Below are 26,532 nucleotides of genomic sequence, written 5' to 3'. Positions count from 1 at the left end.
GGACAACACCCAAGGTTCCGGGAACTGATGGGTTTCGGACTTTCTCTTAAGATTTCCGCTAGTCTCGACAGATCTTGGGCCACGCTCTTGGAGCTCTCAAGTGGAAGAGGAGGCCGAGGAAAGGTCCCACAGCAGAAGCGCACAGGAGAGGGCCTAGAATCGTAAGAGGAAAATTAATGGAAATGAGAAACCTAGTTTGAGTAAACAACGCTAGACACCTTCAGGTCCCTGCTGCTTGGTCGCGTCTCTTTCAGGGCTCCGGGTTTTCTCGTTTGTTCTGTGAGGTCTTAACCTGAGTGATCTCAAGGCCAATCCTGACACTGTAAATTCTGTATAAAGGTGGGTGCTTGACGTTAAGGGGTGGGTGGGTAGAATTGGTTGTCCCTCTAGATTGAAAGCAAAATGATGATGTGAGCTGATCGCAATGAGTGGGTGTGCGGATAGAAGAAGCAGTTCCCCAGGAATTCATTAGAAAGCCGAGTAAGCTGAAGAATCGAATCGCTGTGTTAGGGTGGTCCCTTCGGTGCAGTGCCTTCGTTTACTGAACATCACCTGACAGCAATAGTAAACTAGTCCTTATATTTGTAAGGAAAACTCTTAGAAAAGTATCTACTACCTCTTGGTGTAACAGAGGTATTGACCCCTGAGACTTGAAAAGGGGGGACAGAGTTATGAGATCAAGAATCGTGGGTAAATTATTTCTGGGTGAAATGAGCGGACATCTTTTGTAGTTTTGTATTCTACTATGCCATACAATGTTCGTAAAAAGGAAAGTTTTTAATTCTGTAGAGTAAGGGAGATTGTTCTTTAGCGCATATAAAGGGCACAAATTTAAAGCAGGAGAGATCGTAGAAATGGTAAAGTCACACTCCCATTCCACAATTAAGGAGAAAACTCCAGAAAGGGGAAATTAACTGCCTAGAGTAACGCAACTAATTAGAGGCAGAAGTGGGACTTTAGATAGTATTTAAACAGTGGATGTTAGTGTAGTGTGCTCAAAGTGTGTTACACACACCGCTGCTAGTACAAGGACAAACATTTATTTATTTTTAAGAGGTGGGGTCTTGCTATGTTTCCCAGGGTGGTCCCTAACTTGGACTCACATGATGGTTCTGCCTCTGCCTACCCAGTAGCTGGGACTATAGGCATGCCCATTGTAGCCAACCACATTTAAATTTTTATTCCTACAACTTTATTAGTGTAGAAATGTGATATTGGGTTTCCATTCACTGTATAATATCAAGTTTTCCTTTTAATCTATTTTTAAGTGTAATAAAACATAGTTTTAAGCATAAAAGTCTTTAAAAAATATGAAGTAAAAATTACTATAAATGGTATATAGTCAAGGCAAAAACCATGACAATAGTGTATGGATAACAGTATTTTAGAAAACAATGTGAATGCAGTCATTTAGAACAGTTTAGGAAGTGGGACTTTTTTTGTGCACTGTTCTATGTGGTTTATACTATCGAAATTTTAAATGTACTTTTCAAGGAAAAATGGAGGAAAATATGAAGCTTGTTACACTGGAAGACACTGTGGAGTACCACTTGTTCCTGATACCAGATGAATCAAGGGACCCAGAGAAACAAAAAGAAATTCTTCAGAAGTATATTGAGAGAATAATGACCCTGTTTGCACCTATCCTAGTCCCCTATATCTGGCAGAATCAGCCTTTTAATCTCAAATATAAACCTGGGAAAGGTAAAGTAATTCATTCTTCCTTTAGTGTTGTCAGATTTATATCTTCAACTTTTTAGGTTAATAAGGCTTGCCTATATTCAGGCAAGCCCCTAAACTCAAACTTTAAAAAAAAAAAAACAAAAAAACTTATATTGATAAAAACTTTCCAATAGTCAATACCTAGGAACTAGCTTGTACTAAAAAAAAATTAAGTTCATGACTATTGTTTTAAACTTTAATTACTATGCCATAAAATATCTAACTAAACTAAAGAGGTGCAGGTATCTGGTTTCCTTAATCATAGTTCCTTTTGCTATTTCTCAATTCTTATCATGATAATATGTTTAGTAGGCTTCCCTTTTTCACATGATTTTTTTGGTAAGGATCTAAGATTGACTTTGCCTGGCTTATTAAGCTTTAGACCACCATTTGCCACTCATAAGATTTTTTTGGTTTTGTTTTGTTCTAAGACAGGGTCTTGCTGTGTTGTCCAAGCTAGTCTCAAATTCCAGAGCTCAAGCAGTCCTCCTGCCTCAGCCTCCCAATTACCTGGGACTGTAGGCATACACCACGATTGATGGCTCAATTCAGAAGCATTTGAGTTTCCTTAACTGCTTTCTTGTGTTGTTGATGCTTGAGATCTGGCCTGTGACAAAATATAGCACTCTGTCCTATCATTTCTTATAGCTTTATGAAAATGAATTCAGGATAGATGACCAAGGCTCTACTCACACAGTGACTTATGTGGAGTCACTGGCTTGGGGAGATTGATATCTTGTGAGACCATGAATCTGACACACAATCTGGTGCTTACCTGTTATCTTTAGCTAGCAGTGGCTAAATATTTTCTCTGCTATATCTGAAATATATGTGATTTTTTTTGCAAGAGTGCTGTCCCATTAGCATAGTACATCTAAAACCAACCCCTTACCTGTTTTCTAGAAAATCATCTTTACCCTATGTTTACTCATCTTATTTAATGTCATTGCCATCTTCCTCATCATCTAAGCTACTTAGTATTTCATGATCATACTCAGCTTCTCACTTCATCATGTTTACTCAGGCACTAAATCTTGATGTGATTACTTCTAAATATGATCCTTTTTCTACATTTTTTTGACTTTAGTGTAGGCCCTTTTTAATCCCTTTTTCTCGAAAATTACAGTATCCTTCTAACTTACCTCTGTGGTTCCAGTCTCACCAATTTCATACAGTGTTGTCAGTTACCTTTGTTGAACACAAATTTGATCATGTCACAATCCTGCTTAACATTCTCCACCAGTTCCCCATTGCTTCAGGAAAAGGTTTAAATGGAAGTCTAATATACAAGGAAGATGTACTCTAATTGGAGCTGTTATAATTAAAGAAACTTGAGAGATCCTGAGTAGGGAGAAGAAGAGTTGAGTGGAATGTTCTTTTCACCTGTTTTTTGCTATCACAGCCTTGGAGACACTCTCCATTTGCATTTGTTTGACATTTGTTCTGTTAATGTGTACAGTGATTGATTTTTTTTTTTTTTTTTATTAAACTGTCCTTGCAAACCAGTAATAAATCCCACTTGGTTGTGATTTCTAATCCTTTTAATGTTCTGTTGAATTTGATTACTAGTATTTCATTGAGGATTTCTGCATCCATATTCATTAGGAATATTGGTCAGTAGGTTTCTTGTCTCATATTATCTTCTCTGGCTTTGATATTAGGGTCATATTGGCCACAGAGAATAAGTCTGGGACTGTTCCCTTCTCTTCATCTTTTTGGAAGACATTGAGGAGAATTGGTCTTAAATTCTTTAAATATTTGATAGAATTCTTTTTTTTTTTTTTTTAAAGAAAGAGTGAGAGAGAGGAGAGAGAGGGAGAGAGAATTTTAATATTTATTTTTTAGTATTTGGCGGACACAACATCTTTTTTGGTATGTGGTGCTGAGGATCGAACCCCGGCCGCACGCATGCCAGGCGAGCGCGCTACCGCTTGAGCCACATCCCCAGCCCGATGATAGAATTCTTTAGTGAAGCTATCTGGTCCTGGATTTTTCTTTGTTAGAAAGTTTTTGATTACTTATTAAGTCTCTTTACTAATTATATTTCTGTTCAAGTTTTCTGTTTCTTCACAATTCAGTCAAGACCTGGATTATTAAGCTTTGTATTTTAAGAATTTATCTTTTTCACATAGGTTTCCCAATTGATTGGTGTACGATTGTTCATAGTATTCTCTTATTTTTGTGGCATAGATTGTAATGTCCCCTGTTTCATTTCTGATTTTAATTTTAGTCTTTTCTCTTTTATTCTTAGTTAATTTAGTTAGTGGGTTAACTAATTTCAGTTTTGTTGCTTTTATATTATTTTTCTATACTTAATTTCATTTATCTTTATTGTTTCCTTTCTTCTATTAACTTTAGGTGTAGTTTGTACTTCTTTTTCTGGTTCCTTAGGGTGTAAAATTAGATTACTGATTTGATATATTTCACAACTATGAAATTTTTCTCTTAGACTACTTTAACTGAGTCCTGTGAGTTTGGGTATGTTGTGCTTTCATTTTCATTTGTCTCAAGATATTTTCTAATTTCCCTTATGACTGCATTTTTGACTCATTGGTTATTTAAAAGTGTGTTGTTTAATTTCCATATATTTGTGTGTAGTATGCTTGTATGAAATTTTCAGCTTCCCTAAATCAACTTCCTGATATTTCCAGAATGCTGTTGTCTATTATGCCTCTGTGCCTTTGCGCATGCTGTTCCTTTTTCTGGGAAATTCATCTCTGGTCATTCCTCCAGATACCATTCTTTCTTACAATAAAGGAAGCATCACCTTAAAGGTATCAGTCCCGTTACGCTCACTTCAGTGCATGCCTCTGTTCTAGGTTGATCATCTTGTTTTGAGATGATTTGGTTGTCTCTTATTTTAGACACTGAGCTTCTCAAGAATAGGCATCTTGTATCTTGTTCAGAATTGCAACTCCAGTTCTCAGAACAGTACTTGGATCATAGTGAATGTTTGTTTGATTGGATGATTGTGTATATTTTTATTTGCAGTGACAAATTTATCTGATCATATGGTTGCTTTTTTAATACTTTTAGGAAGTGTTCCTGCTCATTTGTATGGCGTGACAAAGTTTGGGGATAACATTGAGGATGAATGGTTCATCGTTTATGTAATAAAGGAAATTACAAAGGAGTTTCCAGAGTTAATAGCAAGGTATTGTAGGTTATTTTAATTATTCTAAAGGAAATTATTTTTTTAAACTAAGTCACCACATTTTTAAACATTTAACAATTCTTTTTCTGAGCTCTGGTCAAAATTGTGCAAATTTGGGACATATCTAAAAAGTTACCTCAGTGTTTTTTCTTCCCCTTCTCTTATGACTGCCTTTTCTTGGGAAATTATTATTGGAGAATTCAACTTCCAAAATATTAGAAACAAAGCATACTTATTTTAAGTTCTATTTTTTAAAATTCTAGCTACAAAAGAAAAAATTCACATTAAAACTCAAACAATACAAAAGATTGTACTCCTCTGGTTTCCTAGAAGTAATCAACATTAAATTCTTTTGTTATCTGGTTGAAAAAGAGACCGTTCATCTACATATCCTAGAAAATATTCGGCCTTTGGGTTTTTGGAATTGGCTTATTTCCCTTAGCATGATATTCTCTAGCTCCATCCATTTGTCTGCAAATGCCAAAATTTTATTCTTCTTTAAGGCTGAATAATATTCCAGTGTTTGTGTGTGTGTGTGTATCTCATTTTCTTTATTCACTTATCTGTTGATGACCACCTAAGTTGGTTCCATAGTTCAGCTGTTGTGAATTGAGTTGCTGTAAACATTGATGTGGCTGCATCACTGTAGTATTCTTATTTTAAATTCTTTGGGTATCAACTGAGGAGTGGGATAACTGGGTCAAATAGTGGTTCCATTCCAAGTTTTCTGATGAATCCCCATACTGCTTTCCATAATGGCTGCACCAATTTGCAGTCCCACCAGCAATGTATGAATGTACCTTTTCCCCTACATCCTCGCCAACATTTATTGTTGCTTATATTCTTGATAATTGCCATTCTGACTGGAGTGAGAGGAAATCTTAAAGTAGTTTTGATTTGCATTACTCTAATTGCTAGAGATGTTGAACTTTTTTTCATATATTTTTTGATCAATTGTATTTCTTATTTGGTGAAGTCCGTTGAGTTCCTTATCTCATTTATTGGTCATGCTAAGTGAAATAAGCCAATCCCAAAAAACCAAAGGTCAAATGTTTTATCTGATATGAGGGTGCTAATTCACAAGAAGAGGTGGGGGGAGGTAGGGAAGAGAACAGAGTTACTCTGGATCTGGTAGAGGGGAGTGAAGGGAGGGGAGGAGTATGGGGGTAGGAAGGAGAGTAGAATAAATCTGACATTATTACCTTCTGTACATATATAACTACACAATTGGTGTGATTCTACATCATATACAACCAGAAGAATGAGAAATTATACTCCATTTATATATGATGTGTCAAAGTGCATTCTATTGTCATGTATAACTAATTAGAACAAATTTTAAAAATAAAGCTAACCATAAATCCAAAACATAAGAGAGACCATTCAAATACATACTTCACAGATTTCTTTAATATGTATCTCCATTGCTATATTTTTGAGAAGTTATACACAGAAGAAATGTAAGCAGAAATCAGCATAGGAAGCAAAGTAGTAAAATTGCTATATAATTGGGTTTTTAAAAATGGAACTGATTATTCTTTGTAATTTCCCAGACTGTGCCAGCAGAGGGCGTTTTATCCCACTGTTACATTTTTTTTTCTTTTTCTAGTTTTTCTAGTCAGCTCCCCAAATCTGATCTTTTTCAACCAACCCAGCTACTTCCCCAACAGAACAAAAGAGAAGCGGTGAAAAATTTGGAAACTTTTTATTATTGAAATTTTAAGCACACATAAAAGAAGAGAGAATGAACCCATTTGTAGGCATCATCCAGCTTCAACAATTACCAATTTATGGTCATTATTATTTTATTTACACCTTCCTCTACTCCTCCATCATATAGAAAAATTATTTAAAGGTAAATGTACAATACTATGCCATTTGATCCTTAATTCAGGATGTAAGGCTAAGGAATAAGAACTCTTTATTTTTTTATTTTTAAGCTTTTTAAAATTTATTTATTGAGATGTTGCCCATGCTGGTCTGGAACTCATGAGTTCAAGCAATCTTCCCCCTTCAGCTTCCCAGGTAGCTAGGATTACATGTATTAGTCACTGTGTGTAGCTGATTTTTTTAAAAAACATTATTTTGTTTTTCTAGTTGATAATTAAAAATTGTATATATTTATCATAAGCACCATATTTTAATATGTTTCATATATTGTGAGATGACTAAGTTGAGCTAATTAACATAGGCATTATTTCCCTTACATTTTTGTGGTTAGAACACTTAAAATCTCTGAAATATTTCCAATAATGCAATACGCTATTATTAACTACTGGTACTGTGTTGTACAATAACATGTTCATTGCATTACACATAGGCAAGATCTGCAAGGATATACAAAAAACAATAAAGGAGGGTAGGAATGTGCAGATAGGAACAGAAGTCAGGGAGACTTCATTCTGTAACAAAAAAATGTTAACCATGTGAATATATTCAAAAATTAAATAAAAATAATGTGAGGCCAAAAACATATATGTATGTATGTATGTGTGTGTATACTGATATATACATTTGCGTGTACTATGGATGTGTATATATACATATACATACGTATATCTTTCAAGGCCCAAATAACACTTCATATATAAAGACTTTCCTAATATTGGCTATATGTGATTTTTTTTCTTTTGGAAACCTATATTACCTTGCATAATTCATATTTTTGTCTAATGTTACTTGCTTTTCTTATCTTCTTTCTTTATCATCTCTTTCTAGTTCCTCCTTACAATCTTATAGACTCTTTTACTGCTTACTGATATTTAAATTTTTACTTTTTTATAGTAATCTATACAAAGTATATATTTATCTACTAAGATGAAGGAAAAAATTTATTAGACTAAAGCTATTTTGAAAACTAGCAAATATGTGCTTTTTGAATGCAAAATTGAATCTTCTTTTCATTAGGATTGAAGACAATGATGGTCAATTCTTGTTAATAGAAGCTGCCGACTTCCTCCCTAAATGGTTGGATCCTGATAATAGTGTCAATAGGGTAAGTTTTAAAAGGTTTAGAATATTTACAGAGATGAGATTATGCTGCATTGTTTTCACATGTACCTTAGCGTTTGCTAGTGCCTGCTATGAAATTAAAATGTGCCATTTTGCAGGTCTTTTTCCACCAGGGTGAGTTGTGTATTATTCCTGCACCAAGAAAACCTGAAGCTGAATCCTGGTTACCCACTACACCCCCAACAATCCCACAAGCATTGAATATAATCTCGGCACACCCAGAAAAAGTTTTAGCTTCAGAATTAGTACGAGCGTCTGTTAATAGGCGTATCAAAGGGTAAGAAAAATAACTGTCATTGTTTGTTGAGGAGCCTTTTGTTTTAGTAGGACTCAAGTCTTTCACTGAATATGGAATGCCTTTCACCGAAATTACAGATACCATCTCTCTTCATGAAATTGACTAGCAAGTTAAATTTATGGATTTTTAATTCTAAGAAATAGGGTTTTTGTTGTTTAATACAGCTTCTCACTATGTTGCTCAGGCTAGGTTGAACTATTGGTCCCAAGTGATCTTCTTGCCTCAGTCTCCCCTGTGACTGGGACTTCAGGTGTGTGTCTTCATGCCTAGTTTAGATGTATCTTTTACTTCCCACTCAAAAGTATTATAATCTAACCCCAATATTTTTGCATTTATTTACCTTAGGTATTGTGGCTGTTATCTCTGTCCCTGTATAAGAACATATTAGATCTTTAAATGAAAACTTATAGAAGCACGATGTGCTCAAGTTTTTTCCTGTGGTTCTGGAACAATATGTGGTATTCTTAGATGTATGTGAAATACTTAAAAATTTCCTTCAGAAGAGAAAGAAGACATCACCATACTAACATTTTAGTTCAGCCATTTAAATTTGAATACCTATTAAGGGTTTAATACCATTCAGATCTTAATTATATTAAATATCTCTTTTAGCTTTATTTTGGAAAAATAAAGCCTGAGCTTATCCTTATTCCAAAATATAGTAGGTTTTGTGTGTGTGTATTGTTGTTGTTTTAGCTGCCATAATCTCTTTTTTGTTTTCCATTTCTTCCCACTTTTTATTTTTCCTCTCTTCTTTCCTACAGTCTTAGAGTATGTACAGTATATCTTTTTTTTTCACCTCTCTTGTCACTTTCTATTCTTGATGAACCATGACAAAATAAGATGTTAAAGGGGAAGTAAATGGTATGAAAATTATAGATATTTATATTAAAACAAAAGCAACTCTGTTACCTGTCATAGGTACCCAGAAAAAATTCAAGCTTCCCTTCATCGAGCACACTGCTTCCTTCCAGCTGGCATTGTAGCAGTACTAAAGCAGCAGCCCAGATTGGTGGCTGCTGCAGTTCAGGCATTTTATTTGCGGGACCCCATTGACCTACGAGCCTGTCGTATTTTTAAGACATTCTTGCCTGAAACACGAATAATGACATTGGTAAGATATCTTTCTTGGTCATTTAGTTTCTCTCTTTGAAGAGTTAAAACATAATTTTAATTGTTCTCTAGAAAAAGTTGGATATATTCTGTTCCTTATAGCAAGTTAACACACATTTTTTTTCTTCATTCTTTTTTCCCACCCAATGGAGGAAGTTTTCAAGAGACCTGACTACCCATTTTATATCTCAGTGTTCCCTGGCTATTTTTCACTATATTTCCCCTATTTCTAGAATTACTTCCTTCTTAATAATAAAATGTGTCATCTCTCCCAGAGAATTAAGAAGTATTCTTTTATTTTCTATCCCCCAAACTGCCATAATTAATGATAAGAATTCCATTGTAGAATTTTGAGGGTGGAGCTCAGTGGATAGTGTTTGCCCCATCATGTGTAAGAAGCTTGGACTCAATCCTTAGCACACCAAAATATAAATAAAAGAATTCCACTTCTGACAAATAAAAAGTAGGCAGTAGGGTAAATTTTATAGTATGTGAATTATGTCTCATAAAGATGTTATTGAAATCAAGTATGCAGTGAATAGGTTGGGTGGTCTTTTCATAAATGAATTATTGTTAGATTTAACTGTAAAATGATATTCAAATTTTTAATTTCCCAAAGAGACTTATGTATTTTGTGTCCCAATGCCCAGGTCACTTTCACTAAATGTCTGTATGCACAGCTAGTACAACAGAGATTTGTGCCAGATCGACGGAGTGGATATGAGCTGCCTCCTCCATCTCATCCTCAGTACCGAGCCCATGAATTGGGCATGAAATTGGTAATGTTGATCTAGCATTATTTTTTTCCTTCTTTTAGGTAAAAAGTTTATTGACAGAATGAAGACACAGTACAGAAAGTCCAGAAATATACCATGTTTATGTAAGAATATAATAAAATGTGCTACTTTAAATTGGAAGGAAATAATGGATTATTCAATAAATGATGATACAACAACTGTAAAGCAATCTTCAAAATTAAAGTTGATTCCCTCACACCTATACTAGAATAAATTCCAGTCAGATAAAATATCTAAATGTAAAATTGAAACCATAAAATTTAAAAGGAAACATAGGAGAACTAATCAGAATAGCAAAGTTTTTTTTTTTTTTTTTTTTTTTTTTTTGTAGTTGTAGATGAACAGAATGCCTTTACTTTACTGTTTATTTTTGTGTGGTGCTGACAATCAAACCCAGTGCCTCACGCATGCTAGGCAAGCGCTCTACCACTGAGCTACAGCCCCAGCCCAGGAAAGGTTTTTTTAAACATGATTTAAAAGCAGGAGCAATAAAAGAAAAGATCAAAAAATTTGATTTTGTAAAAATTTCTGCTTGAGGAAGAAAAATCCCATAATGTCATAAGAATACAAACTTGGAAAAAATATTATATTTGCAACCTAAATGAAGAGAACTGACTTCTCTAGTATAGGAAGTATTCCTATAAGTCAATATGAAAAAGGTAATACTAATCAATTAATTTAAAAATGTTCTGAAACTATGAACAGATTGTTCACTGAAAAGGAAACACAAATTATTTAACTCAAGTTAAATGTGAAAAATGTTAACCCTTGTTCATACTAAAGAAATTCAATTTAAAGCTACAAAATAGTGTTTTTTACCATTATATTGGCAAATATCAAAAAGTTTGATACATGTGCTAGATTGGTGAGAATATGTAAAGAAAAGGTAGACTTGAACATTGGTGATAGAACTAGAAATTGATTCATCTTCTTAGGAGAACAATTTGGCAATATCCACCAACATTTAAACTGCACAAATCCTTTTGCTCAGCATTTTCACATTTAGAATGTTTCTTCCATGTAGTTTATATATGCACAAAGATATATATGCCTACTTATTGTTTATTGTAGCTGAAAATTATAAACTTCTTAAATGTCTATAGAAGGAGAATAATTAGATAAATTATCACTTATCCATGAAGCAAGATAGGTGTCCACATGAAATGTTCTCCAATAATATGGTTAAGCATGAAAAACAAAGTTCAGAATAGAGTGTATTGCTATTGAGTGACAAAGGCATGGAATAGCAAGATGCACATATGCAGATATCTGCTTGAGGGCATTACTTCAAAAGGAGATGCAAATGGTTAATAACAATCTCCTTTAGAGTGACCAGGGAAGCTCTGTGATTGAATTATTTTGTTATACCCATCTGTTTTATTTTTAAATAAAAAGCCTTAAAATGAAATGATTTCATCCCTTTCATATATCTGAGACCATTCCCAATTAATTTATAATTTCTGTTGCAGAAAAACTTTCTGTAAGCCTTTTTATAGTCAAATGAAAAATGTTTTAATTTCTGTTTTTTATAATTGGCAGGAAAAGGAATTTCTTTAAAGAGAACAGGAATCTTTTTTTTAAAAAAAGTTTTCTTTCCTTTTATAATATTTAGTATTCTAAAGAGAATCAGAAGCTTGGAAATAAATTTGTATTTTTCATAAAATTGAAAAAGTGTTAGAAATGTCCATATCCCCGTGTGTCCAGTCACCTAGTTCTTGAGTATGACTAAGTAGATAGAGAGTATCTTTATAAGATAATATGGGAAAACAGTAACTTAATAATAAAAATTTTGCCTATCTCATCTAGGCTCATGGATTTGAGATCTTATGTTCCAAATGTAGCCCACATTTTTCTGACTCCAAGAAATCCCTTGTGACTAACTCACCACTCTGGGCCAGTTTCCTTGAAAGCCTGAAAAAGAATGATTACTTTAAGGTAGGACTTGTAACATTTTTTAAAGTATATAAAGCAGGGAAAATCAAGCCAGTGACTTTAGTCCTGAGGTCCATATTTAAATGTGTAATATAGGTATAGAAGCTTGAGTTAAAGGGGATCTTTGTAGTTCAGTGGTACCCAAGATCTTGGAATGGAGTAATGAGAAGGGTATCTTGACTATTTTCAGTATTAGAGAAATCTAATACTATTTGTATTAAGTGATGAAAGTTATTATTTGTATAAGATGAACAAATTGTAAAAATTATAAGCAAACATGAAGATACCAGATAGGAAAATTAGCAAACATGTGGATAAAATGTTGACAACTAGTAAATGTCTCTCAAAATATACAGCATCACAGGTTTAAAGATAAGCATATGAGTTCAGTTTGGAAGACAATTCTTCATGTATGTAAAAAATGATATGAGTGATATTTAATACAATCAAGAGTATGTTAAACTTAGTACTCCTGCACATTGTTGGTAAGGTAACATTGTAAATTGGTAGAACCTTGATTGAGAATAATTTAATAGTAGGTCCCAGAAGCTAGAGAAAGGCTCAAACTCAAAACCTTTATTTGAATAATTATTCAAAGTAGAGAAGTCCATAAGAATGTGATGATTATAAAGATTGTGAAGCAGTTTGAAAAAAGTATATAAGCTATTATAGTACATTTTTTGAGTAATATAAAACATTAAGTATGAATACCATTATAAATATGCATGTAGAAAATAGAAGTGATATGTTGTAATGAAATCAGGCTACACACACACACACATACACACACACATATATATATTTATTTATTTATTTATTAGTTGTAGGTGACACAGTACCTTTATTGTATTTTTATGTGGTGCTGAGGATCCAACCCAGTACCTCACACGTGCCAGGTGAGTGCTCTACCACTAAGCCACAGCCCCAGATCTAGGCTACTATTGATTCATTTTGCAAACTTTCTGTACTTTGTTTTATAAATTACTTTGTAATTAATCAATTATATCTTTTTTTTTTTTTTGGTACTGGGGATTGAATTCAGGTGCTCGACCACTGAGCCACATCCCCAGCCCTATTATACCTTAATAAATAATTAAATAATAGAAATAGGTAGAAACTTTTCAAACTGGAAGTAGACCCTGAATGTTGAACAGGATTAGAAACCACTACATCTGACCTACTCCCTCCATTCATTTAAAGAAACTAGAGCCCAAACAGGTACATTAATGACAAAACAGGAACTAGGACTCTGGCCTTATAATTCCTAAAGAACACAACTTACACTGCTTCCCTGAAAGTTGCTGGTGTTATTTTAATGATACTTTGTAAGTAATATTCTGACACACCATTATTATTTTTTTAAGGGACTAATAGAAGGTTCTGCTCAGTACCAAGAAAGGCTAGAAATGGCAAAGAACTACTTCCAACTCTCAGTAAACCGTCCTGAAAGGTGAGTTATAGTTAGGACACCTACAACAGAGTTGGCTGGTAGTTCTCTTTAAGTAAGAAAGTTAGTTGATTGTTGTTTTAAAAGTAACGTAGTCATTCATTATAGTAAATAAGGATGTGAAAAGGAAAAAAATTTATACCAGAGTTGACCATTATTATTATCTTGACTTATGCCTTCCAGGTTTTTATTCCATTGATTTTTTATACTTTAAGAAATTTTGTATTTTTGTACATAATTTTTATTCATTATGATCTTACATTTTTCTACAGCATTAATAATCTTTATAAATATAATTTTAAATAGTTGTACAGTATTTGAGCAAATGGATATGCCATATTTACTCAATTATTGTACTTTTGGAGAAGAAACAGAAATTAACTTAAATATCCAATATTTTAATTAATGTTGCAGGAGAGATTCCCATTCTCCACACTAGGATAATTTTTCAACAATTTAAACCAAACTCACATCTCCCTTTAGACCTGTTCTTGAATTCCCAATGTTTAGAGTTTTTTTTTTTTTTAAAACAACTGAATTAATGTCATAGATTCCCTCCCCCCAAGCTCTATTAATAGTACCATCATCTTCCTCTTTAGTTAAAGCCCTGGCTATTCTTGGATTCCGTGTGTATCATCTTATGCATTGTTTCTTATCTCCCTGCCATTTCAGTTACTTACTTTTTGAACTATGTTAGTACCTAAACTTGTTTCCCAACCTCTAGTGACTGTTCTCTTCCAATTCAACTATTAGGACCAGGAAAACCTGCTTAAAATATTATACCTCCAATCATGCCACTTTCTTTTTTTTTTTTTTTTTTTTTAAAGAGAGAGTGAGAGTGAGAGAGAGAGAGAGAATTTTTTTTTAATATTTATTTTTTAGTTTTCGGCAGACACAACATCTTTGTTTGTATGTGGTGCTGAAGATCGAACCCGGGCCGCACACATGCCAGGCGAGCGCGATACCACTTGAGCCACATCCCCAGCCCTATGCCACTTTCCCTAGTCCTAAAATTATTAGGGATTGTTTCCCCCATCTCAGTACTGGGGATTAAATCTAGGGCTTCACACATGCTGGACAGGTAATCATCAAAAGCTACAGCCCCAGCCCGATATAATTGCAACTACCTGAAATACACATCAATAAATGGATAAATGAATTGCAGTATATTTTCTTCAGACTTATTTAATTTGTTTGAAATTGATATGTATAACATGATGTTTTGAAATATATATACATTGCAGAATAGTTAAAATATGTATTACCTCACATAACTTGACAATATGTTATATTCTTCAAAGATACAGAGAGTGGATGTTAAGTGTCTTCACCATAAAAGTAAATAACTCTATAAGGTAATGCATGTTAATTAGTTTTATCTAGCCATTCCACATATTTTAAAATATCATGTTGTATATGATATATGTACAATTTTTATCAGTTAAAAAAATAAATTGGGAAAGTGAATATGCAGAAATATAATAAAATGGAATGATACTAAACATATTGGTAAGCAATTTGTTTATTTACTATGACTTGAAGAGCTTGAAAAGTTGTTATAAAATATATTTGCCTTATTAAAAAAATATAGCTAAATGGTATTACCAAAGCATGTCATAATTTAATTCTCTACATTGTCAACATTTGTTTTGAATTTGTTGTTATAACAGTGTTACAGAGAACATCTTTGTGCATTAAAAACAAATCCTGGGCTGGGATTGTGGCTCAGCTGTAGAGCGCTCACCTAGCACCGGCAGGACCCGGGTTTGATCCTCAGCACCACATAAAAATAAAGGCATTGTGTTGTGTCCATCTACACCTAAAATAAACAAACAAATAAATAAAAATAAACAAATACTTTCCATTCTTTAAGAACTAACTCAAATACTTCCTCCCTGAAGCCTTTCATTATCTCTTTTTTTTTTAATTAATTTTTATTGTAGGTTGTTCAAAACATTACATAGTTCTTGATATATCATATTTCACACTTTGATTCAAGTGGGATATGAGCTCCCATTTTACCCCATATACAGATTGCAGAATCACATCAGTTGCAGAACCATTGATTTACATATTGCCATTCTGGTGTCTGTTGTATTCTGCTGCCTTTCCTATCCTCTACTATCCCCCCTCCCCCCTCCCCTCCCCTCTTCTCTCTCTACCCCCTCTACTGTAGTTCATTTCTCCCCCTTATATTTTTCCTCACTTCCTCTTGTATGTAATTTTGTATACCCCTGAGGGTCTCCTTCCATTTACATGCAATTTCCCTTCTCTCTCCCTTTCCCTCCCACCTCTCATCCCTGTTTAATGTTCATCTTCTTCTCATGCTCTTCATCCCTACTCTGTTCTTAGTTACTCTCCTTATATCAAAGAAGACATTTGGCATTTGTTTTTAAGGGATTGGCTAGCTTCACTTAGCATAATCTGCTCTAATGCCATCCATTTCCCTCCAAATTCTATGATTTTGTCATTTCTTAATGCAGAGTAATACTCCATTGTGTATAAATGCCACATTTTTTTTATCCATTCGTCTATTGAAGGGCATCTAGGTTGGTTCCACAGTCTTGCTATTGTGAATTGTGCTGCTATGAACATGGATGTAGCAGTGTCCCTATAGTGTGCTCTTTTTAGGTCTTTAGGGAATAGACCGAGTAGGGGAATAGCTGGATCAAATGGTGGTTCCATTCCGAGCTTTCCAAGAAATCTCCATACTGCTTTCCAAATTGGCCGCACCAATTTGCAGTCCCACCAGCAATGTACAAGAGTACCCTTTTCCCCACATCCTCGCCAGCACTTGTTGCTGTTTGACTTCCTAATGGCTGCCAATCTTACTGGAGTGAGATGGTATCTTAGGGTGGTTTTGATTTGCATTTCTCTGACTGCTAGAGATGGTGAGCATTTTTTCATATACTTGTTGATTGATTGTATGTCCTCCTCTGAGAAATGTCTGTTCAGGTCCTTGGCCCATTTGTTGATTGGGTTATTCGTTATCTCATTGTCTAATTTTTTTAGTTCTTTGTATATTCTGGATATTAGGGCTCTGTCTGAAGTGTGAGGAGTAAAGATTTGTTCCCAGGATGTAGGCTCCCTATTTACCTCTCTTATTGTTTCTTTTGCTGAGAAAAAACTTTTTAGTTTGAGTAAGTCCCATTTGTTGATTCTAGTTATTAACTGTTGTGCTGTGGGTGTCCTATTGAGGAATTTGGAGCCCGACCCCACAGTATGTAGATCATAGCCAACTTTTTCTTCTATCAAACGCCATGTCTGATTTGATACCAAGTTCCTTGATCCACTTTGAGTTAACTTTTGTGCATGGCGAGAGAAAGGGTTTCAGTTTCATTTTGTTGCAAATGGATTTCCAGTTTTCCCAACACCATTTGTTGAAGATGCTATCCTTCTTCCATTGCATGCTTTTAGCCCCTTTATCGAATATAAGATAGTTGTAGTTTTGTGGATTCATTGTCTCTTTTTAACTTCTCTGTCTCACTGCAATGAAAGTAGTTACCTTCCCCTATGTCTCTCCTTAGCATTTGCTATTCCTGAATGATATGTATTTGGCCATTGGTTATGATTATTTGTATGTTTCTTTTCTCTCTCCTGATAATGTTTACATAGTATAAAATAGGAACAATTTCCCATCATCCATATGATTTTGCATAGTATGCAGATATTTGTTAAATTAAAGCAGGTTCTTTCTATAATTTAATTTGTTCCATTCTAAACAATTTAGACAGGGTTCCATTAGTTTATATAACAAGCCAATTCATCATCATATAGTAACTTACTCATCATATAAACAATCCCTATGCATATTTTCTTAGCAGAACACAAAATAATATCAGAAGACTTGATTTCCAGACTTTCCTCTGTCAATTAAATGTACTTGCAAAAGTTATAGAACTTCTCTGGACTCTGGTAGTCTCATATATAAAACAGAATTGTTACCTCTTTAAAATAGTAATTAGAGGACCAAAAAAGAAAATGTACTTAAAGTGCTAACATAGCATGTCATACATGGAAGATTAATATATATAAAATATACTTATATATATAAATATATAAATTGAAAGGGTTGTTAGATCAACAGCTTCATAGTGGTGCTCCTGAACAACGGAGAAGGCAAAAATGGGTAGGTCCCTGAGCTTTCATTCTCTGCTGTAATCAAAGCCATTTTTCTTGAATTTTTCTATATTTTATGGTTCCTGGTAAAATTTTATTTGAGAAAAAGGAGTCTGCAATCTAAAACAAAACAAACAAAACAATGTTTAAAACAAAATGGACTACCGATTTTTAAATACTGTTTTATTTTATTTTATTTATGTATGTTTTACATGTGGTGCTGAGGATTGAACCCAGTAACTCACACATGCTAGCCAAATGCTATACCACTGAGCGACAACCCCAGCCCATAATACTGTGTTTTTATCATTGCTCTTCTAGGCTCTCTTATAAAGAAATACTAATGTCTTTTTTTTTTTTAATAGTTCTCTTGCTATGAGTCCAGGTGAAGAAATCTTAACCATGTTACAGACAATACCATTTGATATAGATGAGCTTCAGAAAGAAGAAACTAATCTTCACCCAGAGGATGGTAAGTGATGGATCAGGATACAGAAAGAAGGTTAGAAAGAATTAAAGTATCCCACTAAGTCTCACAGGGTCTTTCCTAAGACTTCTTCTCAGGCAACTTTAGGATGGCAATATCATGCTTGCTTCTTTTTCAGATGACCGGTGGTTAGATCTCTCACCAGATCAGCTGGAGCAGCTACTTCAAGAAGCTGCTGGCAAAAAAGAATCACAGCCCATTTCCAAGAAGGAGGAGCAGGACTATGATTTAACTCAAGTCTCAGAGAGCATGAAAGCTTTCATATCCAAAGTCTCAACCCACAAGGGAGCAGAGCTACCTCAGTAATTTGTGTTAAAGTATAAATATCTAAATAGTTATAAGTCAGTATTGAAGTCATCTAGTAAATGGGAAATGCCATTTTCTTTTTTTTTTTTTTTAGTAAATGATTTGTACCTTTTCCACCTCTTTTGGTGCCTGGTATTGGTGATAATTTACCCATAGGAAGTCAGAGTTCTAGTAGCCTGATCCCTTATAGTCCTTAAAGAAGCCAGAAAGACTCCTTAACAGATTTAAGAACCATGGCAGAAACCATGCCCTTTACTCTGTAGACGTTTATTCGGAGCCTCATGGATTCTTAGCGTCTACCTCTCAACAAATTTAGACTTCTGATCTCATACTCCACAAGCAGACTGGGAGCTACAACCTCAAAAGGGGACAGAAGGGCTCATCTGAGGCAGAAATAAAACAGAAGAAATGTGAAATTATTTTGTCAAGTAATAAGGAGAAAAGGTAGAATTGCTCTTTAGACAGCAAATGTATCTTTATTAGTGCAGATGTTCTTGAGCCTTCTGGAGAGATTAAAATTGATATTCATTTTTCTTTTTAAGAAGGCAGAGATGAGGGAAGGTATGTTCTTATTTATTTTTCAAGCTTTGGTTTTTTAAAAAAAGGAATAAACTTTATGTAAATGAACTCAGATAAATACTACTTTGACTAATGCTAGAAATACCTTATAGGGGGCATATAGTGAATGGGTCCCTAAATGCATAAGTTAAACATGCACAGATGAGGTGAAATTTTTACTTTTTTCATCAGACTTTCCTATTTTTGTTGTTCTGCAAGGCCAGTAAGCACAAGAACTTTTTTTAAAATTAAGACATTAAAACTGCCATTTTCTTTTCTGTCCCTCTTTGATAATTTTTTTTCCTAAGAATGGCACCACTTTAGCAAAAGTCTCCAAGACTTGCATTCAGAATAAATTGTCTTTTGCCTTTATCTTGCAGAGAACCTTCTGAGGCACCAATCACTTTTGATGCAGATTCCTTTCTTAATTATTTTGATAAAATTTTAGGTGAGTTACACTGTGATGTTTACGTATTTTGAAATTGTAAGGAGTATGGCTGTTGCTAGAGAATTGGAGCATTAGATCACTCAGAAGTCAAAACTGTTTTTTCTTCATTGTTTTGAGTTGTTTTCAACAATAAATTACTGCCCTGTTTAGTGATTTTTATAGAGGCTCCTAGTCAGTGCTTATGAAATATTTAAGTGAATGGGTTTATGTGTATAGATAGGTTTTACCTTGGCTTCTGTATTATACTGCTTTTTTTCCTCTTTCAGATAGTCTATATTTACATATCAATAAGAAAATAGCTAACAGCTCAGTAGAAAATCAACATAGGATATGAATAGGCAGTTCATTGAAGAAGAAATATATTTAGTAAATGTTTGAATATAATTAATTCTTCCTAGTAAGCAAGTGAATGCATAAAAAAAGTTTGAATTTTTTGCCTATAATATTGGAAAAATTTTTTATGATTGATAATAACCACCTTATTAATTTTTTTAAATGGCCATTTCTTTTTTTTTAATACGTTTATTTTATTGATTTATTTTTATGTGGCACTGAGAATCGAACCTAGTGTCTCACCCGTGCAAGGCAAGTGTTCCATCACTGAGCTGTAACATCAGTCCCATCAATTTATTTTAAGGGTTGGAAAAATGAACATTGTCAAACTCAAGGGATAGAAGTGTAAGTTGTGTTTTCACAAGGAAGTTTGGCACTGTAGAGTGTTCATAATTTTTGATTTTGCAATTTAGCTTCTATGAATTTACTCTATGAAAAAGATAAATGTGCTAAGATGGTCACTGCATCATTATAGTAGCAAAATATTGAAATATCCAAAATGTCCACCAATAGATGTCTACCAAGAGGGAATGATTAATTAAATCACGGTATGTCTGTATTATAAAATCTCTACAACCATAATAAAAATGAAGTCATTTGTATGTTCTGACAGAGGAAGACCTCTAAGACATTTAAATAAGTGGAAAAGCAAACCTCATTTCAATATGAACACTGTGACATAAAGTATGTTTATATACATCTATAACAGTTTAGTCAGTATCCAAACCTTAATTTATGCAGAACTGTTAAAAGATGAAATCTGATTAAACTGTTAAAAGATGTGTCTGAGACAGAAGGAACACAAATTCAAAGCCAGCCTGACCAATTTAGTTAAGCCCTAAGAAACTTAGCGAGAGACTCTGTCTGAAAATAAAAAAATAAAAAAAGGGCTGGGGATGTGGCTCAGTGGTTAAGTGCCCCTGGGTTCAATCCATAGTTAAAAGAAAGAAAGAAAGAAAAAAAAAAGTCTCTGAGAAGAGAGGGAACTGTGAGAGTGTTGCACACCTGTAACTCCAGCTATTCAGAAATAGCTGAGATAAAAGGATGGCAAATTCTAGGCCAGCCTGGGCAACTTAGAAAGATCCTGTCTCAAAATAAAAAGATCTGGGGATGTAGCTCAGTGGTAGAGCACTTGCCTAGCACGCACATGGCCCTGGCTTCCATTTTCAGTATCACATCACATACGCATGCACACGTGCACGTGTGCATGTGCACGCGCACACACACACACACATACACACACACACACACACAAACACACGGCTTCCATTTTCAGTATCACATCGAGCTTGTGCGCGCAAACACACACACAAAAAGAGTGAATTATGAGACAGTACTATGGCTTGAATATTTATATCAAGATATATATAGTTTTTTATTTTTGTTATTATTTTTTATTTTGCCATTCTGGGGAATGAAACCATGCTAGGTAAATGCTCTACCACTGAGCTACACTCCCAGCCTAGGTTTTTAATTAAGAAAAAAATTTTAATTAATTGAGTTCACTTTTTAAAAATTTAAGGGGCTTGGATATAACTTAGTTTTGCCTCTCATGCACAAGGTACTGTGTTCAAACCCCAGCACCACAAAATAATAATAATAATAATAATAATATTTAAAAAGCTTAATTGGCTCAGCCTAGATTTTCCTGCAAATATCTAATAATCTTCCCATTTCTGGAAGGGATTTTTGTGAAGTAGTTTTCCTGTCTATATTGATCCTGTTCTGTGTATAACATAATTCTTTTGAGAAGTGTAATTACTCAAAAAAATTTACCAACTGGCTCATTTTATGTTGGGGTCTAAATAGGGCCAAGACCTCATGAATCAGATTCTGATGATCTAGATGAGGAAGACTTTGAATGTTTGGACAGTGATGATGATGTAGACCTAGAAACACAAGAAGCTGGTGAAGAGGTATCTCTGAAAGGAACTCTTGATAATCTCAAGTCATACATGGCCCAGATGGACCAGGAACTGGCACATACCAACATTGGCAAAAGTTTTACTACCCGGAAACAGCTGGTAAGTGTGTTTTTAACCTCTTTACATTCTTAAAGTATGTTTTGTAGGATTGCTAAAGTCATATTCTATCTTAGTTTTTCTTTTCTTATGATGGTGATATTTGAAATAAAGAAGAATACTAATTTGTGGTGACGGGTGCTGGAGATCAAACCCAGGACCTTGTATATGCTAAGCACACACACACTACCACTGAGCTATACCCCAGCCCCGAGAATGTGAATTTTTTCCTAGATTATATAAACTAGGCATGGTATATACACATAGCTGGTGGTTGTGTTCCCAGCTGCTTGGGAGACTGAAGCAAGAGAATTCCTTGAACCCAGGAGTTTGGGGCTAGTATAGACAAAATAGTGAGATCCTGTCTTTAAAAAGCTTGGGGTGTAGCTCAGTGGTAGAGCATGTACTTAGCATACACAAGACCACTTGTTCAGTCTTCAGTACCAAAAAGTAAAGGCTATAAATTTTATTTTCTGAACATGTATTACTTATTGTATGCTATCTATAAAATAGTCATATAATGTGCTCAAATGACTATGTGGTTATGCACTACTATTGCCATAATAAATGGATTTTATAAAAGCAAGAGACAATCTTAAATATCCAAACAATTCCAAATCTTGTTTTCTGTGTTTCCCCAGTTTAAAGCCAAATTTTGAATCATTTTCCATCACATTTTCATCCTAGTTTTTATGCCAGCACTGTCTAGTCTTAAGAGACTTTATGGAAAGAGGGTGGACCCTGGAGTTTCATGGATCAGAGGTTGATATCCAGCTCAACGATCCACTGTGAATGAATCCAATAATCAGTAATCCTCATGTCACAGAATTAACTTGAACCAAAAGGGACAACAATGAAACCCATAATAGGTGTCTAACTAAAGTTAATTTCCTTTGCTTTGATCATCTAAACCATATTTAAAGCTCTAATTGCTTTCAGTATTGCCAAACTCTAATAGAAACCATATATTAGATTTGTCTAAAGCAGTACTTAAATTTTGTTGTGAATATAAACCACCTAAGAATCTTGTTACAGTTTTTATTTTGATTAAGCAGATCTGGAATGAGGCCTAAAATTTTCTGTTTATAGCAAGCCATAAATTATATGGGTGCTGCTATGTAGACAACACTTTGAGTCACAAAGTGCAATCTTTCAAATCTTTTTCCCAGCCTGTGAAATCAGAGACCAAGTAGTAATTCAGTGTCTTTGTGGCTGGACTCCACAAGCCTTAGGTTTTTACTTTAAGCTTTGTTATTGGAGAAAAAAAAGAAATCTAGCTCCTTATATTTAAGAGAAAATTTAGATTCTTGTCTTTTTTTTTTAATTAGTGTATTATAGTTATACATAGTATTGTGGCTCTTTTTGACATAATAAGTATGGAATATAATTTGCTTCATTTCAATCCCAAGTACTTTCTCTTCCTCTCCTTCTTCCTTGCCCCTATTCCCTGCCTCTACTCTGCTGATCTCCTTTCTACTTATTTATAGTTTTTTTAAATTAGTGCTTTATAGATGTACATAAAGGTGAAATTCACTGTGGTATATTCATATATTATGTAGCATAGTTTGGTAAATTGCATTCCACCATTCCTCCCTTTTCCTGTCCTTCCTCTCTCCCCTCCATCCCCTTCCCCTACTCCACTGATATCCCTTCTATTATCATGGGAGTTCTTTGTCTTTTTTTAATGTTAATTTTATGTTTCTCTCTCTCTCTCTCTCTCTCTCTCTCTCTCTCTCTCTCTCTCTCTCTTTAATAGTACTGGTGATTGAACCCCGGGGTACTTTACCACTTACCACTGAGCTAAATCCTCATACTTTTAATTTTTTTTTTTAGAAGAACAAATATTTACTTTGTGAGATTATTGCTGCCTGCAGCCTTTTACCCTCATCCAGTCATAAAACTTTATAAAACAATCTCTAACAGGAAACAGCACTAGCTCATAGCTTCCTGTATTAAATATGATCTTTTTCTTAGCCAAATGATGCTAGTGCTATAGTATGTAACTAGAACCAAAAGAGTTTAAAAAAATACTAAATACCTGCTCTACAGTTTAATGTACAAATGAATGAAAGCAGCATAAGGTCTAGGTCTAGCGTCCAAAGTTACAATAGGCACTAATAATAAAAACAGAATGACAATGACAGATTCCCCTTTTTGCAACTATTCTTGCAACCACAGCAAAGGTTTAAAAGATTTAAAGCATTCCAATGCACCATCTTTCATAATATAATGAACAAAAAGTTGAAATCTGTTCTTTAAAATTGTTCTACCTTACTTTTTTTTATTAGCTACACATGACATTACAATGATCTTAGCAGTTCATACATTTGAATCAATTGGGGTATTAATTTCTCATTTTTCTGATTGTACAGATTACAGAATCACATTGGTCATAGAGTCACCTATATACATATAGCAATCATAATGTCTATTCTATTCTGCTGCCCTTCCTATCCCCCTTTCCCCTCCCCTCCCCTCCCATCCCTTCTCTCTATCCAATCTAATGTGACATACTTTTTTTTTCTTTTTCTCCTCTGTATAACAATGAGGGTCTCCTTCCATCTTCTGTGCAACTCCCCTTCTCCCTCCTTTTCCCTTCCACCTCTCTTCCCTATTTAGTGGTAATCTTCTTCTCATGCTCTTCCTCCCTATCCCATTTTGAGATACCCCCCTTATATCAGAGAAGACATTTGGCATTTGTTTTTTAGGGATTGACTAACTTCACTTAGCATAATCTGCTCTAATGCCATCCATTTCCCTGCAAATGCCATGATCTTGTTATTTTTTAGTGCTGAGTAATATTCCATTGTGTATAAATGCCACATTTTTTAATCCATTCATCTATTGAAGGGCATCTAAGTTGGTTCCACAGTGTAGCTATTGTGCATTGTGCTGCTATAAACATTGATGTGGCTGTGTCCCTGTAGTATGCTCTTTTTAGGTCTTTTATGCTCTTTTTAGGTCTTTTTTTAAAATTTTATTGTTACTGGCAGTCTTGCTAAGAAGAAGGTCTTTCTAAGTTGCCCAGGCTGGCCTTGAACTTGTGATCCTCCTGCCTTTGCCTTCCCAGTTGTTGGAATTACAGACATGTGTCATGGCAGGCTATTTCAAAATAGAGATAGAAATCATCCAATTTCCAGAAATTTTTGCTAGAAGCAGGTGTGGTGGTGCACTCTTGTAATCCCAGTGACTCTGAAGGTGAAGGCTGAGGCATAAAGATAGTAAGTTCAAAGCCAACCTCAGCAATTTAGCAAGGCCCTAAGCAACTTAGCAAGATCCTGTCTCAAAATTAAAATAAATAAATATATAATGCAGCTCAGTGGTTATGCACTTGGGGTTCAATTCCTAGTACTAACAACAAAAAGAAAAGAAATTTTCCTAGAAACCTGTCATAATCTTTAAAATCAAGTTTTAATATGTGTTAAATCATATAGACTATTAGACTTCATTTTTATTTATATCACAGGAGATATGAAATTACATTTTAAATTTGAAATTCAAATATACATTGTTACTTTGTGTAGCTTTTTACTGTAATCAACATTCAGCCTAAGGGGATATTATTCTGTGATTTTCTTTTCCTTCCAGAATAAGGAACCACCATCCCAGACTGCCAATAACAACTCAGATGAGGAAGATTCTGGTGCAGGAGATTCTGTCATGGAACCAGTGGATATAGACCTAAACCTGGTTTCAAATATTTTGGAATCCTACAGCTCCCAAGCTGGACTGGCAGGACCTGCCTCCAACCTCTTACAGAGCATGGGAGTACAGCTGCCTGACAACAGTGATCACCGAGCCACAAGCAAGCCAGGCCAAGATTAACCTGCATATTTAGTTTTTCTTTTCTCTTTTTAAATAAGTAATGAGTCTTGAGTGTGTTCATTTCTAGTTTTAATTATTCATTCAATAAAAATGGCTCTTCGTTACAAATTTCACAGGCTGTCTTCTCCTGAACCCCAAATGTTGCCTTTTCTGGATTGATAATTTCTATTATATCTAGAAATATCTTTTTAAATTTATTTAAATGTTTTTCTATTACATTCTTTTCTGTCATTCTGGACCTCTAATTAGGAATATGTTCTTGTTGTTTTTAGTTGATTCAGAAATTATAATATTCTTCAAGTTTGTATTATTGTTAATAAATTTGAGTTATTGACACCTTCTATAGACTCCTTGCTGTGGCTCATATTTTATTGAAAAAAAATAACTGTACATGTGATAAGATTCCTGATATGCTTAGGCAAATTCTACTATATGAAGGTTATTCGTTACATTTTTGTGCATTAAAATACTTAAATATTTCATTCCAAATATTTTTATTATTACTATCTTTATTTCATTGGGGTTATCATTTTGTTATTATGTTTGATAAGGCAAGACTCATCACATAATTTCTGTTTTGGCTATCTTGAACATTTTACCAAATCCAACAGAGGTATTGCCAAAAATATATATTTTTTTCTTTTTCAATGCAGAATATAAATTTATCTCCCAAAGTAGAAACTCATTAAAAAAACTCTTCATAGAAGTTGAGAATTTAGCCAGGTGCTATAGCACACACCTGTAACACCAGTAGCTTTAGAGTCTGAGACAGAAGGATTAAAAGTTCAAAGCCAGCCTCAGCAACATAGTGAGGCCCTAAACAACTTAGAGAGACCCTATCTCAAAATTATAATATTTCAAAATTCAATCATGTACAGTGTTTAAGCTCTCCTTGTTTAATTAATTGTTCACTTCTTCTCTTAGTGTAGTGATAATTTATTTTATTCATTTTTTAGACCT

General features: G+C 34.2%; 1 protein-coding gene across 1 annotated transcript; it reads left to right on the top strand.

Moving 5' to 3' along the window:
* Positions 1-24: 24 nt before the first annotated feature.
* On the top strand, positions 25-25,913 carry Ecd (ecdysoneless cell cycle regulator). Its single transcript, XM_076834765.1, has 14 exons — positions 25-339; positions 1,495-1,704; positions 4,759-4,876; positions 7,784-7,871; positions 7,987-8,165; positions 9,108-9,300; positions 9,950-10,078; positions 11,903-12,031; positions 13,393-13,478; positions 17,960-18,066; positions 18,200-18,383; positions 19,326-19,393; positions 21,536-21,750; positions 25,336-25,913. The coding sequence occupies exons 2-14, from the start codon at positions 1,500-1,502 to the stop codon at positions 25,570-25,572; spliced, it is 1,938 nt and encodes a 645-aa protein (XP_076690880.1). The 5' UTR covers positions 25-339; positions 1,495-1,499; the 3' UTR covers positions 25,573-25,913.
* Positions 25,914-26,532: the final 619 nt, after the last annotated feature.

Source organism: Callospermophilus lateralis, chromosome 15, assembly GCF_048772815.1.
Source record: "Callospermophilus lateralis isolate mCalLat2 chromosome 15, mCalLat2.hap1, whole genome shotgun sequence".
Classification (NCBI taxonomy): domain Eukaryota; kingdom Metazoa; phylum Chordata; class Mammalia; order Rodentia; family Sciuridae; genus Callospermophilus; species Callospermophilus lateralis.
The sequence above is the reverse complement of the archived record's forward strand: the minus strand, read 5'-3'. Positions and strand labels throughout refer to the sequence as shown.

What these genes read in the sequence shown, in the direction of transcription:
- Ecd (XM_076834765.1), top strand. Translation starts at nt 1,500, where the DNA reads ATGGAGGAAAATATGAAGCTTGTTACACTGGAAGACACTGTGGAGTAC. An exon ending in CTGATAATAGTGTCAATAGG is followed by an intron (nt 7,872 to 7,986) that starts GTAAGTTTTAAA and finishes GCCATTTTGCAG; the next exon opens with GTCTTTTTCCACCAGGGTGA. An exon ending in ATGAATTGGGCATGAAATTG is followed by an intron (nt 10,079 to 11,902) that starts GTAATGTTGATC and finishes TATCTCATCTAG; the next exon opens with GCTCATGGATTTGAGATCTT.